Below are 17,709 nucleotides of genomic sequence, written 5' to 3'. Positions count from 1 at the left end.
AAATAATCAGCTCCCCCAAATATATTACTACTACCTAGCATGTTGTTTTCCTTTGACTAAGAAACTATTTGGTATTGATTTTAATTGTGACTCTTTTATTCCTTGTTCACATGTCCCTGATGGAATTTAGCTGCTAAGTGCCATGGTTCCTAACTTAGATCCTTTGGTGGTTTTGCAGAAACTTAGCAAGTTGATAAAGCAAAAGATAAGGAAAGTTATTATTGAAGGACCTATCTCTTCTTTTCTCTTACCTATACTCCTATTTATAATGTATGGGAGTGGATTTGCCTCTTCTATAGAAAACTGGAGTTTTCTTCCCATCATATTGAGAAAGCCAGCTCTTTTCTTCATTCCCTCAAACAATTGGGATTTGTAGATACTGAAGTGGAAGCATTTTTTTTTTTACTTTATAGCTATTGGCCGATTGAGCTTATATATGTAAGAACATCTGATTTATAAATCAGTAAAAAAAACTAGAAAAATGAGTGAGTGAATGTTAGCCTTTTTGCTGCATGTATTTATATACTATTCTTTAAGGTTTGGTTAATAGCTCAGAAGTGGTAACAGTTAAGAGCTGACTTAAAATATTCAGGTTATGGACAATCTTAATGATATTTTTTGTTTCCTGTCCCTGTTGTCTTATTCTCAATTCTAGGAAATGTGAAATAAAATGTTTTACAGGCTATAGTCAAGGGGAAGTCTCCATTTCTAAGCAATGAATAATAAATTTGCAAGACTAGTCGTGGGGTGAGCTAGGCTTATTTCTCCCTCCCTTCCCCCATCTCCTTCATTATTTGCTTCCTTTAATACCCTTCCCCAGCCTATTATAATTGTTCTAAAATTCCAAAACATAGAGATATAAGAACAACAAATAGTACTTGGTGTGCCCAACAATCGTTGCTGTTGAATATCTGAGAATTAAGGAAAATACTAAAATATCTCCAGTACACATCAGAGATGGAATACTTTCTGTACATGAAGGAAAAACTCAGAAGCTATCACATTAATTCCATCCTCTGACATGGGCCTGTATACCATACTTCACGGGAGCTGGGTGTCCTGAAGAGAGAAAATTTGGGTTGTCCTTTTACACAGGGAAGCTCTGGGAGAGTCAGAATCTATGTTCTGAGTTTCACTATCTGTGGTTATGTTGACTACAAATATTCCTCAATAATAATTTACAAGATATCTTTTATTTCTTTGGTGTGGCCTTTGGCAAACCAAAGACCTGTTGAGAATTCATTTGTGTCTAAGCAGCATGGAAAATGTACAAGGAAGTCTGATGACTTCTCCTATCTCTAAATGTGCTTATAAAATCCCAAACTTACATCATTTCTCCAGGGTTGTAACACTGAATGGAACCTCATGTTTTGTTTTCCTTTCTTCAAAATAGGATTGAACGATAGTTTTCTTACAGAAGTTGCATCACTACAACTTGTGAAAATTTCTCCCGTAGGTAGAAGTAGGATGGGAAAATCGACCCCATCTTATCTCCTTAGTGTTCTATCAGTTGTCCTAATCCCAGATCTTCTAGTAACTATGAAGTCCATAAGAAATGAGAAGGATTTATTTATCATCAACTTTTTAACTGTTAAACATCCTCCCAATGAGGTGGAATGGAGCTAGACAGGTTTGAGTATTGTTCTGAATTTTTCTTTGTTTCATGAATTGCTATGGTTAAAATGTTCATGTTAAGATTTGTTGACTAGTCATCTAATATAGAGACTCTAGGTACTTAGCTGGGCTAGTCCTCAGACATCAGACACAGTCTGTCATCAGACCTGTATTCAAAACTTCTTCAAGTTTGATAAGATCTGACACAGTTTACACTTCTATGACAATTTCTCATGAAGCATGGTCCCCTCGATACTACAAGGGGATCCAATTTGTGGAAGAACGTAGAGAGAAAGTGCTATGGCAAATTATAGTAAGGTTCTCTTCCTCTAACATAAAGAATAAGTAAATGTGGATACTAATTCAAAATCTTTAGATATTTAAAATATTTAAATAATTTGTAGATATTTAAAATTATTTCTACAAATTACTCTAATCAAAGGTAGATTTTTCAAACTAGAACGGCTAAAATAAATAATACTTCTGGTTAGTTTTAGTTTATATTTGAAATTATGATCTCCCAATACAACTGTGACTGAAAAAAGTAGCCTCAACAGAAAGGATTGTCTTCACTTGCATTATATAAACTAGCTTCTGTTCATTTTCTATGGCTTGATATTTTCATGAAAAAATAATTATTTGAAGTAATTATAGATTTTCATTTATTCAATAAATATGAATACTTATATATTTATACATATTGGTATATATATAGGTAATATACCTGCATATGCATGTATTACATACATATATATGTATATATATATATGAATATCTTTGTGTTTACTGAGTTCTTGCTCTGTATAAGACTCAGTTGTAGGGGCTGAGGAAACCAAAAAGATAAATAAAAAATAACTCTAATTCTACAGTCTTCCTACAGTTATCTTGTTCCACTTAATATTCAAGAATCATGCTGTAAATACTCATTATTGTCCTGGATTGTCATCCAAAGTATATGAAATTAGCCTTTTCAATGGTAAGACATGAATGGTGAAAATGATCTACATTTCAGCAGTGAAAAAATGTCACCTTATTGCCTAGATGCTTTGTTTTCAAATCCCACAATTCATGTATGAGTTCTTTTTTTCCTCTACAGTGAAATAATTTTGACAGCTATTTAGTGTTTTTGCTGTAATGATTTGAAATGGTTCATCAAGTTGAAGGGTTCAGTCTGTGATTACTAGAATTTCTCTTTGTATTTTGTGTGGTAAATATCTGTTGTGCCACCATCCTTTATGTTTATGTAGAATAAGATATCCACTGTATAAAATAATTTTCATGTAAAAAAACTGCACAAAATATTAATCAATACAACAATAATTTTATAAGTAGACACTTATAGTAGACCAAGTCTTCAAGTTTTTCGATTCTTTTTGGCTTCCTTCCTCACTTACCCATATCCATTCTCTCCTCCATCCTATTGCTTCTTATTCCCTCTCCACACACACACCTCTCCATCACCAAATTCTTTCATTTCTACCTCTTTGTACCTCTGCCAGGACCTTCTCTTTCCCTATGTCTAAGACCCCTCTTATAAATCTAAGGTAGATTTTTCTAACCAGGACAACTAAAATAAATAATCTAATTAGTTTTAGTTTATATTTGAAATTATGATCCCTCAAAATAATCAGTGACTGAAAAAAATTCCCTCAACAGTAAAAAGGATTGAAGAATAGTTTTCTTATAGAAGTTGCATCACTACAACTGTTCACTTCTATTATATAAACTAGCTTCTATTAATTTTCTATGACTTGATATTTTCATGAATTTACTTTCAATAAAAGCATATAAGTAGTCACTCAAAATTTGAGAACTGAATTTTAAAGACCTTGAAATAATTCCATTTCTTGCTTCAGTATAATTAATATGGTCTAATAATCATAATTATGTAGAACATTATTTTTAGATTATAGACCCATTCCGTATATATGGCTCATTCTGAACTGATAGACTGTGATTATTGATTTTCATTTATTCTGTACAGGCACCATCATCACCTTCCTCGCCCATAGCTAATGAACCAAAATATGAGAAGCGCTGGCTAGACACCTTATCAGTTCCTCTCTCTATGGCTCGAATCTCAAGGTACAAAGCTGGAACAGATAAATTAAGGTGTGTAATCATCATGTTGAAGGGAAAGAGTTAATGAATTGCATTTAATTTTTATGATAAGCATACATAAAAATTTATTTATAACCTCCACCTATTTCATTTAGTTACTATAAAATTTCTTGCTTACTATATTTTGTTATTGTTTTAAATATTCCAGAAATATTCAATAATGGTTTCCTATATTCAGGAAAACTACAAAGGGAAAAAAATGAAAATGTAGAAAATAAAGGACCTGTCAAAATATTGATGAAAAAATTTATTTATATCTTGTGGTTGCTTGGCTCATGTCATCTATACCTACTGGAAAAGAAAACACCATTTCTCGATTTAGCATAGAGAGATAGTTGGTTTAGGAGTGAGCAGACTTGCTTTCTAGTATTAGAACTAGCTTACCACCTGGAAATCTCTAAAATTGGGGAGGGGGGCGGAGACATTGAAAGAGCTGACAGAGTTGGACTTGATGATCTCTAAGGTTTATTCTAGATTTAACAATGATTGCTGGCATGTAATACTACTGTTATTCCTTTGGATAGTTTGGATGTTTTCTTGATTTTTCAATAATCCATGTATGGCTACTTCCTTCAATTACAAAGATCTAAACCCCTGAATACCTTAGTACATGGTTCTCATGAATTGCTGTGGCCAGTCTACTAATGATGAATCTCATTTGACAGACTGGCAGCATCTCACTGCGCCCACACATGAAGCCTTTAAAGACTGTTAGAACCTGACAGAGTTTATCTTCTATTGACATAGTGTTTAACAACCCACGGTCAAATCAACACCTGAGGTATCAGAGAAGAGCTTTAGTAAAAGGATCTCTGTTTAGATTTGCCTTGGTTAAGTTGTTGGCTGATGGGTAGAATGTCACCTCTTCCTGAGGATGATAGTAGAGATTTTCTTCTTGGTATAACTCAGGAAAAAAAAATATGAAAAGGATTTTCAGAGTCAGCAGCTATTCTGACTGTTGCCCACAGGGGAATAATTTTCTCTTCCATGAACGTAAGCTCAACTTTCAGAGTAAGAATACAGGCAGAGAAAGAAAAAAGATATATTTTCCCCAAGGCCCAGCCTCTGTCACAGAGCAAAGATTCAATCTGGCAATATCTTCCATTTCTGCTCTTATTATAAGAATTAGAATATATGTGATGGTTAGGATGAAGTGGTAAGGGGAAAATAAGTCATACAATAGATAAAGTGCTGAATCATGTTCCAAAAAAATGTATTAGCTGAATAATCCTGCTCAAGTCATCTAACCCCTCAGACTTGGCTTGCTCCATTATAAAATGAGATTAATAATAATAACTCCTACTTCACAAGATAGTTGTGAAGATCGAATATATAAGTATGTAGCTCTTCTTTCAAAAATTAAAGAGTTGCTTAATTGATGGTTATAAAGATTATTGTTATTGTTGTGTTTTCCAGATGTTTGTAACAGAAAGTGAAGGAAAATAAATTTTTTCAGTATAGATTTTTAAATGTAAGGCTATGTAACAGAAATATGTCTACTCGTTTATGTATATACATATATGGGTACTTTGTGTGTCTTTTGGTAAACAGGAGAATATATAAAGGTACATATAATATAGTCATCATCATTTATAGCTGCTACCTTAGAATCAAGAGATCTGAGCTCGTCCCTAGCATTTTCCCTAACTAGACACTGACCTTGGTGAAGCTACTTAACTTCATCTCTTCAATTGGGGGTAGGAGGGAGCAAACAAAGTGTTAGTTGACTGAAGTCCCTTACATATATAATCTGCCTGTTTATCTCAAATAACAATCAATTAATAATAATTTATTAAGTGCCCTCTGTGCCAGGCATTATGCTAGGCTCTGAGGATACAAATGTAAAAATGAGTTTACATTCTAAAGGAGAGAAAACAAGTACATGTGTACAGAATAAATGTAAAGTAAGTCAATCCAAGGTAGTTACTTATAAATGTTTAGTGAAGGGGAAGGTACTAGAAGTTAGGGCAACCAGGACATTTGTCATGTAAAAGATGGTGATTGAATTACATCTTAAAGGAAAAGAGAGGTTTTTTATGAAGGATCAGGGAGCAGACAATCTCTTCAAACCATGGGGAATGAGCATTGCAAAGGTGTGGAAATGGGAGATGGAGATTCATTTGTGAGAAAATAGCAAGAAAGCCAGTTTGGCTGGATCACAGAATATGGGAAGAAGAGTAATGGACAATGAGGCTGGGAAAATAGGGAACAAGAAAGAGGCACTGTGCTAATCACTTTATGAATGTTATCTCATTTGATCCTCACAAAAACCTTGGGAGGTAGGAGCTGTTATTATCCCCATTTTATACTTGAGAAAATTGAGGAAAGCAACTTGTGACTTGCCCAAGGTCACACACCTATTAAATGTCTGAGATCATCTTGAACTTGGGTCTTCTTGACTCCAGACCCAAAGCTCTATCCACTACACCATGCTTCTGTCTCTAAATAGATTGGGACTAGATCATGAAAGCCTTTAAAACCTAAACTGAGGGCATTATATTTGATCCCACATACAATAACAAGCCTCTAGATTTGGTTGAGAAAATAAGTGACACAGTTATATTTAAGGAAAAGCGTCTTGTAATCTGTGGAGAGGATAGACAGGAAAGAATTAGATAATCTGAGGCAAGAAGAACAGTTAGAAAGATGTTTTGATAATCTAGTTCAAGAATGAGGAATGACTTGAACTAAGATGGTTGCTCTGTGCACAGGGAGACACATTTATATGTTTGAAATATTATGGCAATCCAGTTGATAAGATTTGGCAACCAATTGAACATGTATGATGAGGGTAAGTGAGGAATCAGTCAGTCAGTCAACTAGCATTTGGGAAGAGCCTACTATGTGCCAGCTAAGTTGGAAGGAAAGAAAGGGAGGAAAAAGAAAAAAAAGGAGCATGGGAGTGAAGGTGCAGGAGCTGAAGTGAAAGAGCTTCGCATATTTTAAAGTACAAAATAATAATGCTGGAGATGGAAATTTGGAGAAAAAAAGAAAGAAAAAAGAATTTAAAATGCCTGCTCAGAAGGAGCTTACAGTTTAAAGGGAAGATAGCATGCAGACAATGTTGGGATATGAACCTGAAAGAGATAATGAATTTTGGAACATGGAAGGAGTTGGGGGAGGAAGAGAATGAGTTTTGTTCTGGCCACATTGACTTCAGGATGTTTTAGGGCATCCAAATGGAAACATACAATAGGTAATAGATGATGTGGTCACTGAATCTCATAGAAGAAATAGGGACTGAGTACGTAGTTCCATAGTTACTCCCATAAAAATGATAATTAACACATGGGAGCTAATGAAATCACGTGTATATGAATCTAGAGAGGGTCCAGGACAAAGCCTTAGGGAGCAGGTAGAGTTAGGGGGCATGATATGCATGATGAGCTAGCAAAGTAGCCTGAGGATGACCAGTCAGACAGGTAAGAGCAGAAAACAAAGAGAGAAAAGCCTATCTTAGAGAAGGAGGGTGGTAAGCAATGTCAAATGCAGCAGGAATGTCAAGGACTGAAAAATGATCATAAAATTTAGAAGAAATTATCTCTGAAGAGAGAAGAGTCAAATGACTGATAAAGTTGGTAGGGATTCAAGAGCAGAGGGACACGTGAAGTTCAATTGGTTAATAGTTAATAGTCCACATTGAAAAGGGGGAAAAGTGAAGTTATATGAGCTTTTGTGGCCAAAGTACTGAGGGGTGGCGGGATCATAGGTCAAGAAGGACAAAGAATAGGTCTATAGCAGAAGAGATGCTCTGAAAGATCATAGTCCATGTAATGCACATGGAGAAATGGAATTCAGCTAGAGGGCATAAGAGTATAGAGTGCTGAACTGGGAGTCAGGAAGACCTAAGTTCAAATTTGCCCTCTGATACTGACTAGCTGTGTGGCCCTGGGACAGTTACAACCTCTGCCTGTCCCAGTGTGTTCATATGAAGAATGGAGATAGTAATAGCACCCATCTCCCAGAGTTATTGGGAGGATACAAAAATTAGAAAGTATCTATAAAGTACCTTGCAAACCTTAAAGAATTATATAAATGCTAATTATTTTATTATTGAAATTTAAGACCAAATAGAATATCTGAGTTTTTTTTAAAGAAGGTAGAAGACACTTTTGGGAAAGATAAGATACATTAATCCAAAAGCACAAACAAAAATAAAAGGTTTAATATAATATAAATAAGAAAGTAATTGAAAATGCCCCTATGATAAATGTAATAATTAGCAATTATGTAATGCTACAAAATCTGCAAAGCTTTTTGTTTTTATGTGGCATCTCTTCTGATCCTCACAATACCCCATGAAGTATTAGCCCCACTTTAAAGGTGATGAAACTGAGGCTGAAAAGAGGCTAAATGACTTACCCAGTGTAAAATGTCCCTGAAGTATCTAAGGCAGCATTGATTTTAGGTCTTTCTGACTACAAGTCACATTATGTATGACACTACCTTGTGGTATTTGATTAAATATTTTATTACCTGATAATCCTCTGAGTTAGTCTGGTATTCCAAAATTGAATTTGAAAGAATGTAGAACTTGTAGTCAAAGAACTTTACATTAAAATCCAACTCTGCCACTAACTGTCTGTGTTATGTTAGCCTCCCTTGGCTTAAGTTTCTGCAACAGTAAAATGAGTTGATTACAGTAGATGATTTCTCAGGCTTCTTCCAGCTCTAGTTATAAGAGCATCATCTTATTTTATATATTGCAACAGAAATAGTCAGTCATCTTGGTAGGACTTTCCAAAACTTCTCTTCTTGAATAGCCATCAAGAACCCAGCACCAGTTCCATAAACAAAGGAGTCTTGGGTTAAGGATATTACTTACAATAATAACATATTTAACCCAAAAGCCCTCCAGGAAAGAATAATGCTTTCATCATCATAACCTTTAGAAGAAGAAGAAAAGTCTAGGTTCATCAGAAACAAGGTAATAGAGCTTTCAGATTATAATGTCAGATTTGACAAAGATATGTCAATTCTCCTCTGATGTACTTCTCATAGTTTATTTGAAATGAATAGGCTATTGTGAAAAATAGAGTTTCTACCTTTATTGAGCAGGTTTCTGTCTTTTTGCCAGCTAAAGTACAAAAGAGGTGGGATCCCAGTCACATGAGTTTAAAGATTAATACTTTTCATTTGTCACCAGTTGTGCCCTATTCTCCCACTGCCAAAATGCCTGCAGGACACAAGATGAAATGTCACCTACACTAGCCTGGAAGTGATGGGACTCTCTTGTAATTATTAACTAAATGTAGATTTTACTTGCTATTTTGAGGTTCTGAAAATATCTCAAGACTTATTTTTATTCCTCAAGATTGAAGACTTTGACCTATTAAGCCATCCATAAAGCCATCATTAAGATAAATGCAGTGTGTCTACAAAGAATTAAATAGAAAGCAAGGGGATAGTTTATTGTCTGGGCTATTTACCTCCCCTAGTCATTCTTATTGCATTAGAAAAGCTAGTTGGCAGACTGACAATTTCCTGACTTTCCAAAAGGCAGCAATATTTTTAAATCTCATGAATGTAAACATAGCTTAAAAGCTTTGCTGACCTCTATTTCACAATTTCGGGGAGGGTTTTTAGCATTTGCAGAATGGAAACACAAAGGAGAAATATAAAACATAAAGAAACAAACATCTGACTTCAGATATGGCATTATTGTAAATCACTTATATTGTTTGCATGTGCTAAAATAACATTAGTAACACAAAGAGCTGCTTGCAGGCTGAAACTACATATTGACTATATCACCAAGGTCAGTTTTTTCTCTTAGGTTTTATAACATAAGGAGAAGCACAAATCAACCAGGTCTAAGCAGGCTGAACTGTGAAACTCTGGTTATTTATCTTTTGAAGGCATGAAAAGTGATGTAGGTGTACTGAGGAGCCTAAGAAGATGGTTTATATAAAACCTAGTCTGTGCCCAAATTTATTTTGAAACAGATTTTTAATTATGACTTGTTTTATATCATCTACATTTCCTAATGTATTTTTCAAAAGGAATAATTATTTAAATGCTTCTTATAGCACCTTTAGATTTGCAAAATACCTTGTATGTTACCTGATTCAATCATCTGAAGAAGAAAATAAATCAGCAACATAAAAGCAAAGCATTAACAATGTCGGAAATTATATACTGCCTGTTAGGTGTTGAGCCTCACTTCTACAAAAGATGAAAATTCTTTCTTTGGGCCGTGCTTGGTCTTTATAATTTGACAACAGTCCATTTTGAATGCTTTTTACTTTGAGTTCTTTTCCTTAACATCGTTGTAGTAAATTTGTACAATGCCTTCCTATTTGTGCTTCACTTTGCATGATTCATTATTTCTTTCCATGCTTTTCTATAAATAACTCGTGCAAGTTTTTTACAACAGAGTAATTTTCCTTTACATTCGTGTTTGACGATTTATTGATTCTATAGTCAATGGTCATCTTCTTTGGTTCTAGTTCTTTGCTACCAAAAAAATAAATCCTACCATAAATATTTTGGAGGGTATAGGAACTTTATTTTTATCATTTATTTTTAATTTATTTTTAATCATTGATCTCTTTGTGGGGTCTCTTGGTCAAAGTATGTTTGCATTTTAATTTCTTTCTTTGACTCATTCCAAACTGTTTTTCAAAATGATTCTAATAATCAAATGCATCAAAAATGCATCATTGTGCCTATCTTTTTCAGTCTGTATAAAACTGACATTTTTTTTCTTTTATCATCTTTGCCAAGTTGCCAGGTCTGAGGCAGAGCCTTAGTTATTTTGCTTTGCAAATATCTTATTATTAGTGATCTAAAATATTTGTTTATATGGATGCAAAGGTTAGTAATCCTTCATTTGAAAACTGTTTATATTCTTTGATCATTTTTCAAGGAGGGAAATGTCTTTTGGTCATACATATTAATGCTACTTCTATACATATCTTGGATATTAAACCCTAATCAGAGATGTGTGATATAAAGATTTTTCTCCCAGGTAACCACTTTCCTTCCCACTCTAGTTGATTAATTTTTTTCATGCAAATGCTTTCATGTAAAACTTATTATTTTTTTGTGATTTTTTTAAATCACTTGTTTAGTTAAAAGTTCACTTTCTCCCCTCTGTGAAAAGAATATAGTCTTCTATTTTTTTAGTGATATGATCTTTAATGTTTAGGTCAAATGTCTATTTTGAATTTATTGTGGAAAATGATATAAAATTTTCTAAGCCTAATTTCCAACACATTGTTTTTCTATTTTTCTAACAGTTCTTATCAAACAGAAGCTCTTTCCTCATTAACTTAATGTTTTCATGTTATTAAATTTTAGATGATGAAGAATTATCTGATTCTTCCAAATAACATATTTTCCTTTAATCCAAATTTCTATATTTAGTCATTTCCAAATGGTTATGATTGTATCTTTATAATGTATTTTGAAGTCCAGAAGTACTATCTGACCTTTGTTCTTATCTTTTAATTATATTAATTGACATTCTTTTTTTAACTCAAGATGAGGGTTATTATTTTTTCTGTATCTATGAAATATCCCTTTCATAGTTTGAGTGCTGTTCCATTAAATAAATAAATTAACTTTAGAAATATTGTCACTTTTATTATATTATCATGATACAGCCATGAATACTGAATATTTGTCCAGCACTTGAGCAATCATTTATTTCTTTAAAGAGCATTTTGTAATAATACCTCTAAAAGGGTTGATTGTAGTTTAGTATATTGACACATGAATACTTTATGAATTTTGCCGTTATTTTGAATGGAATCTCCTTTTTTGATATTACCTGCTGAGTTTCAATTTTAGTATATGAGAATACCATTTTTTTTTTTGCATTTTGAAGGATACAACTCAACTAAAGTTATTTATTATCTATGTCTTTTTTTGCACATATCCTAAGATTTTCCAAGTGATATGTATAATTGGTCAAAAGAGATAGTTTTGTTTCCTCTTTGACAGTCTTCATATGTTTAATTTCTTTCTTTTGTCTTGTTGCTGTTGCTAGAATTTCTAGAAAAAATATCTAAAAATACTTGGGAAAGCAGACATGCTTGCTTTACACCTGTATTTCCTGGGAAAGTTTCTTTATTCCTTATCATAAAAAATGTAGCTTCTTTTTTGACAGATATCATATCATCCTTAAAAAGATCCCTCTTTGCCTATAATTTACAGCACATTTACTAAAAATGAGTGTTGTCCTTTTTCAAAGGATTTTTCCTCAGTCTTTTGTGACATTCTTGTAGCTTTGGTTTTTTCCTGATGTTGAACCATTTTTGTACCTTTGATATAAACCTAATTCTGGATGCTTTTGTGGATAATTTATTTTACTCTTTTTGTAAGATCTTATAGAAATCATGGTTAATCAATATTTTTCTTTTTTTATCATTCCCTAGTTTATTTATTAGAACTTCATTTATCTCATGAGTTTGACAGAATGCTTTCTTAATATTTAGGAATAATTTATGCAACATAAATAATTGAATTAGCTGTCAAAGAGCTACCAAAAGAGTGTATGGTGGGAGGAACAAATCTTGCTACAAATGGGCTTATGGGACAATTATATAAACTTTTAGAGAATAATGAGAACAAGTTTATTACATATTTCCTGTTGTTTCTCTTATCCTACTTCCTCTCAGAATCTATTATTTGTGTTTGGAAAGACATTAAAATAGGTCATGTAGTCTAATGGAAAGTGCACTGATCTAAAGATCTGTCTTCCAATCATAGCTGTACCACTTGCTAGCTGTGTAAACTTAGGCAAATAATTTCACACTTCTTAGTTTCATGTTCCAAAAAGTTTAATTCAGACCAGCTGCATTGAGAGGCCTTGGGTCAAAAATGAGGTTTATGAGTTTCTTATTGAATTCATCCCTAGTCAGATTACATCTGGAGTCTTGCGTTCAGTTTTAGATACCATGTTTTAGGAAGACTCCATTGAAAAAATATTTATGCTTTCCAGGGAGTGTAAGCTGGATGCAGTGAAACGAAACTGCATGAGTCCTGAGTTCTGAACAGAATTCTGGAGACATGAAATACCTTTCCCAAAATAGCACAGCAAATTAGTAATAGAGCCAGGCCTAGAAGAAAGCCTATACTCATGGTTGTCAGATTTTTTCCCATTTTTTGTAACCTCATCATTATCTTTTGGAGTTCACCTTTTTTAAGGTTTTCCTTTTCTTTTTTATTTGGTGATCTGTACATACTGTTTTTCTAGATGGGCTGTGTAGGACTTAATAGGAATAGACATGTGGTATATAAACATTTTTTCTATACAAGATCATACATTAAAAATATCATCTTATATTCTTTTTTGTTGCAAAAATGTTTTACTTTAAAGATATAAATCTTTATATCTTTAATATAAAAATATTTTATATCTTTATCTTTTACATTTATATCTTTTACATCTATAGTTTTTGTATCTTTATATCTTTAATATAAAAATATTTATTATTTATATTTTACTCTACTGAATCAAAATTGCAAACTTTTGAATGTTCACTATTGTAACAACTGTAAATCTTCCTGGAAGCATGTAAAATGTCATTTTTTGGTAAAATTATAGAATCTGTATGTTAATGAGATGATAGTGAGATAGTTCTCTACAATATTATGAATAGTGGGTAGCAAATATCTCTGGAGTTAAACCCAAAAGACCTGCATTCAAATACAGTCTCTGATTTCTATATGACTTCGACCACTTTTCTTAATCTCTTTGAGATGCAGTTTCCTCATGTGTAAAAGAGTGGTTCTTTCCAATACTAAAAAAAATCTAAGTTTCCTTTAAAAGCTAAAAAATTCTATGATCCTGGTACTAAGAACTTTTAGTATACATAAATACATACACATACATTCATATTTGTGCACATATGTATGTACACACATGTGCACACAACAGGGTTCCAAAATACAGTTTTAAATGATTAAAACATACACCCACACACACTATGTATGTATATATATATACACACATACATACATATATACATACATACATATGTACATACACCTATATTTCCATAGAAATACATGAGTCATATGAATATGTTCAACCCATATTTATTAAGAACCAACTACTTGCAAAGGAATTGATCTAGGAGTTAAGTGAGACATCAAGATAAATGACATATTCCCTATCGTAATGCTTAGAGTATAGTAGTGGGGAATAAAATGCACACAGAGTAATTAGGATGCTATATCTTGAGTGTATTAGAGAGGTTAAAAAAACAAGCTATACAACTTTTGATAAAGGAAATACGTTTGAGGTTTAGGATAAGGGAAGATAGCATTTGAACTCATTTTAAAGATGATTAGAATATACCATGAAGAGATGTTAGGGAGGACATTCCATGAGCAAGAAACAAAGTTAACAAGGAAAGAGGAAAATAAGTATGGGGCATGTTCATAAAACAATGAGAAAGTTTATTTGAAAAGAACCAAGAGTTCTTTAGCTGGTGTCCAAAAACATATCTTAATATTTTATAAGTAGATTTCAACATAAATGATTTCCTTTGCAATCCTCTATGTTTTATTTAACACATTTAAGCACATTATTCTGAGGAGAGTCCCATCAGCTGCACCAGACTATCAAAGAGGTCCATCACACACACACACACACACACACACACACACACGCATGCACGCATGCACACACACATATACAAATAAAATTAAGAATCCTTGGTCTAGGTTATAAAGTATTTAATGGGGATTATGGATAATAAAGATAGAAAGATAGGATGATCACAGATTGTAAAAGACTTTGAATGCCGGACTAAGGAATCTGAATATTTTTCCATAGATACTCAGGAAAATTAGAATGTTTGAACAATCGAATGATAAAATCAGAACTGCACATCAAGAATCCTGCTAACGTATAAAGGATGGTTTATTGTGGGGAGGCCCTGGGCATAAGAAGACTTGATAAGAGTATATTGTTATTAGAGTCCAGAACTTCTTCGCTGGTAGTGCTGAGAATAGAAAGGAGAGGTGAGATGGATCAGGTAGTAGTAAAGTAAGTGTTTAATCATACCTGACAGCTCTGTATCTTATGGTCATCATTCTCCCATTAAGAAATTGAGTGGAATTAAGGCAGTTTCTAAAACAGAGATTGTTTCTATTAAGCATATTTTGTTAAGCAACAAAAGTGTTTTATTTATATTTCAGTAGGCTAAATATCATCCCCAAAACTCTGTGTTCGTGAGATATGATGCAGATTTGAAGTAGCTAAGTGTCATACTGGATAGAGAGTTAAGCCTGGATTCAAGAAGACGAGTTCAAGTGTGACCTCAACCAATTAGTAGTTATGTGACTTTGGGTATAAATTTTATCTGCCTGAACTTTAAAATAGGTAATCGTACCTACTTTTTAAGAATTGTGAGAGGATCAAATGAGATAATATTTCTAAAGTATGTAACAGAGTACCTGGTACATAGATGGTGTTTACCTCACTATATGTCTTGGGAAATCCATTTCTCTCTGTCTGAATTTCTGTATCTCTAATTGTGGAAATGATGAGGAGATCTGGGCTAAAACTGGTGTCAAACTTCTTTGCATTACTGATTAAGAACACTACATTAATATTTTCTGTATTGTGTTTTCACTAATTTTGTTGAATATTTCCCAGTTATTTTGGGGCCATACTGAAGAGTGTTCTGAGCTATATGTTTGACAATTATGGTTAAATAATATTATAATTAGATGAATTTGGAACTGGATGAGTGGCAAGATCCAATGAGAAATCATTAACGGCTTGGTAACAAATAGATCTTAAATGGAGTACCCACTGGAATCTGTTTTTGTTCCTATGACATTACTATTTGCATAACTGACTTAAGTAAAAGCACAAATGTCACACTTAACAAATCTGTAGATGACACAAAGTTTGAAGGAAGAGCTAACTCCCTGAATGGTGGGATCCAGGAAGATCTTGACAGGTTAGAACATTGAATTGAACCTAATAAGGTGAAATATAATGAGGATAAATATAAAGTCTTACATTTGAATTTTTAAAAATCACCTGTATGACTTTAAGAGAGACCAGTTATGAACAGAAAATAATTTGTCCAGGAAAAAAATCTAGGAGTTTCAGTGAATTTCAATCTCAGTATTACTAAATAATATAATCTGGAAGTCAAAAATGCTAATGTGATTTGAGGTTACATTAAATAATAGTTTCCAGGAATAAAGAGATGAGAACTCTAGTTTTTATAACCTAGTAAGTTATATTTTGTTCATTTCTGTGGCTCATCAGTTATGAAAAATAGATCATACCTAAAGGAGAAACCACAGTGAAGAACCTCACATTCATGCTGTATTCAGATAGTTGAAGGAAATGGTCATGATTTGTAAAGAGAAGAAAAAAAAACGGGCAATTAGGGACAGGATAAGTGCCTTTATGTGTTTGGAAGGAACCACATGAGAAGGGGATTAGAATTATTCACTTTGTCCCAGAGAGTAAACTGGAATGTGTGATTGTGAGTGATAAGGAAGTAAATTTAGGGTTGTTGTGACATAAAACTTTTTTTAAATTCTTCAATGAATTCTTTTTGGGCAGGTGACCATTTCACATTACTCTCAGGAGTAGAGGAGGTTTTCTTTGCTTCAATATCCTCCTTCAAAGATGAACCCTGGCCTTCTCCATTCTCATCGTAGCTCTCTATGGTTGGATTCTTTCTTGCTTACCTGTGTATTTTTTTGATAATAATTTAGTTTTCATAATCACCTCTGGCCTCCGACCCTCTTCAGTTCTCCCCTCTGACCTTTTACTCAAAACAAATTTCTATCGTCCTGTAGGTGGCCCCAGCCAGGGGCTTTTTGTCCCAATATTTCTGCATTCACTGGGCATGTGCTGGTTCTTTCACACCCCACTACTCTCCACATCACAGCAAGATCTGGCATTCCTTGTCAGCAGAGGTTCCCTAGATCTTTCCCAGGTCAGACTCCCAACTCCAGTCACTTTCCTGGGAACAAAAGTTCCTCTGCCTGGGGCTGAAGCAGCCTCTCAAACTAACTAACCCCAGAGCTTGCAACTAGTTGTTTAAGCAGCTTGCTACTAGTTGTTAAATGGTACATAGCCTGGAGGTATTTATGCTTCACAGGGAGTATTACTCTTCGTAGGATTTTTCTTCAGGTCTTCTACTTTTGTCTGAAGAGAACTCCTATTGTGCCCCTATTCTTATTTGATTCACAGCTCTAGGTTTGCCCATAAGCTCTGTTTAATATCTTTTATTATTATTTTTTTTCAATTTTCTACAATCACTTCCATAAGTCTTAGATTTTCTCCCACTCCTTCCCCCCTCTCCCCTCCCTTACCCTTCCTTCTCCCTCTTTCCCTGACATGTCATGCAATGTTATATGGGTTCAACACACACATTCTTATTAAACACATTGGTCATGTTGCACAGAAGAATTAAAATGAATGAGAGAAACTGTGAGAAAAATCGTAACAAAACAAAACACAAGAGAAAATATTCTGCTTCATTCTGTGATCCAATTCCATAGTTCTTTCTCTGAATGTGGATGGCATTTTGCCTCTAGAGTCCATTGGGAATGCTTTAGGTCCTTGCATTGCTGTAAAGGGCTAAGTTTCCCAGAACAATTCCTCAAACACTGTGGTTGCTACTGTGTACAGTGTTCTCCTGGTTCTGCTCCTTTCACTCAGCATCAGTTCATATAAGTCCTTCCAGACCTCTCTGAAGTCCTCTTGTTTGTCATTTCTTATAGTATAATAGTATTCCATTACATTCATATACCACAACTTGCTTAGCCATTCCCCAGTTGATGAGCATTCCTGTTTATATCTTTTGGTGAAGAAAATCTTCAGAGCTTGAAATTTTCTGACCTACTCCTCCATATTCCTGGAATCTTCTCCATATAAAATTTACAAATAATTTTAGGAGTCTAAAATTAGAATGTATTGCCTTGAGAGCTGGATTCTTCCTGATTTAGATGTCTTCTAATAAATACCCATGTATTTAGAAAGCA

The 17,709-nt window shown here is 33.7% G+C and overlaps 1 protein-coding gene across 4 annotated transcripts in view; it reads left to right on the top strand.

The window, feature by feature from the left end:
• SNTG2 (syntrophin gamma 2) overlaps positions 1 to 17,709 on the top strand; it is a 668,997-nt gene that overhangs the window by 402,074 nt on the left and 249,214 nt on the right. For all 4 annotated transcript variants that reach the window (XM_072634327.1, XM_072634328.1, XM_072634326.1 and 1 more), the window contains exon 9: positions 3,599 to 3,726. In XM_072634327.1, the coding sequence (XP_072490428.1) occupies positions 3,599 to 3,726 (128 nt within the window). The remainder of the gene's footprint in view (positions 1 to 3,598; positions 3,727 to 17,709) is intronic.

The sequence above is a fragment of the Notamacropus eugenii genome, chromosome 1 (assembly GCF_028372415.1).
Source record: "Notamacropus eugenii isolate mMacEug1 chromosome 1, mMacEug1.pri_v2, whole genome shotgun sequence".
NCBI lineage: Eukaryota > Metazoa > Chordata > Mammalia > Diprotodontia > Macropodidae > Notamacropus > Notamacropus eugenii.
Note: the sequence above shows the minus strand (reverse complement) of the source record. Positions and strands in the feature narration are given on the sequence as shown.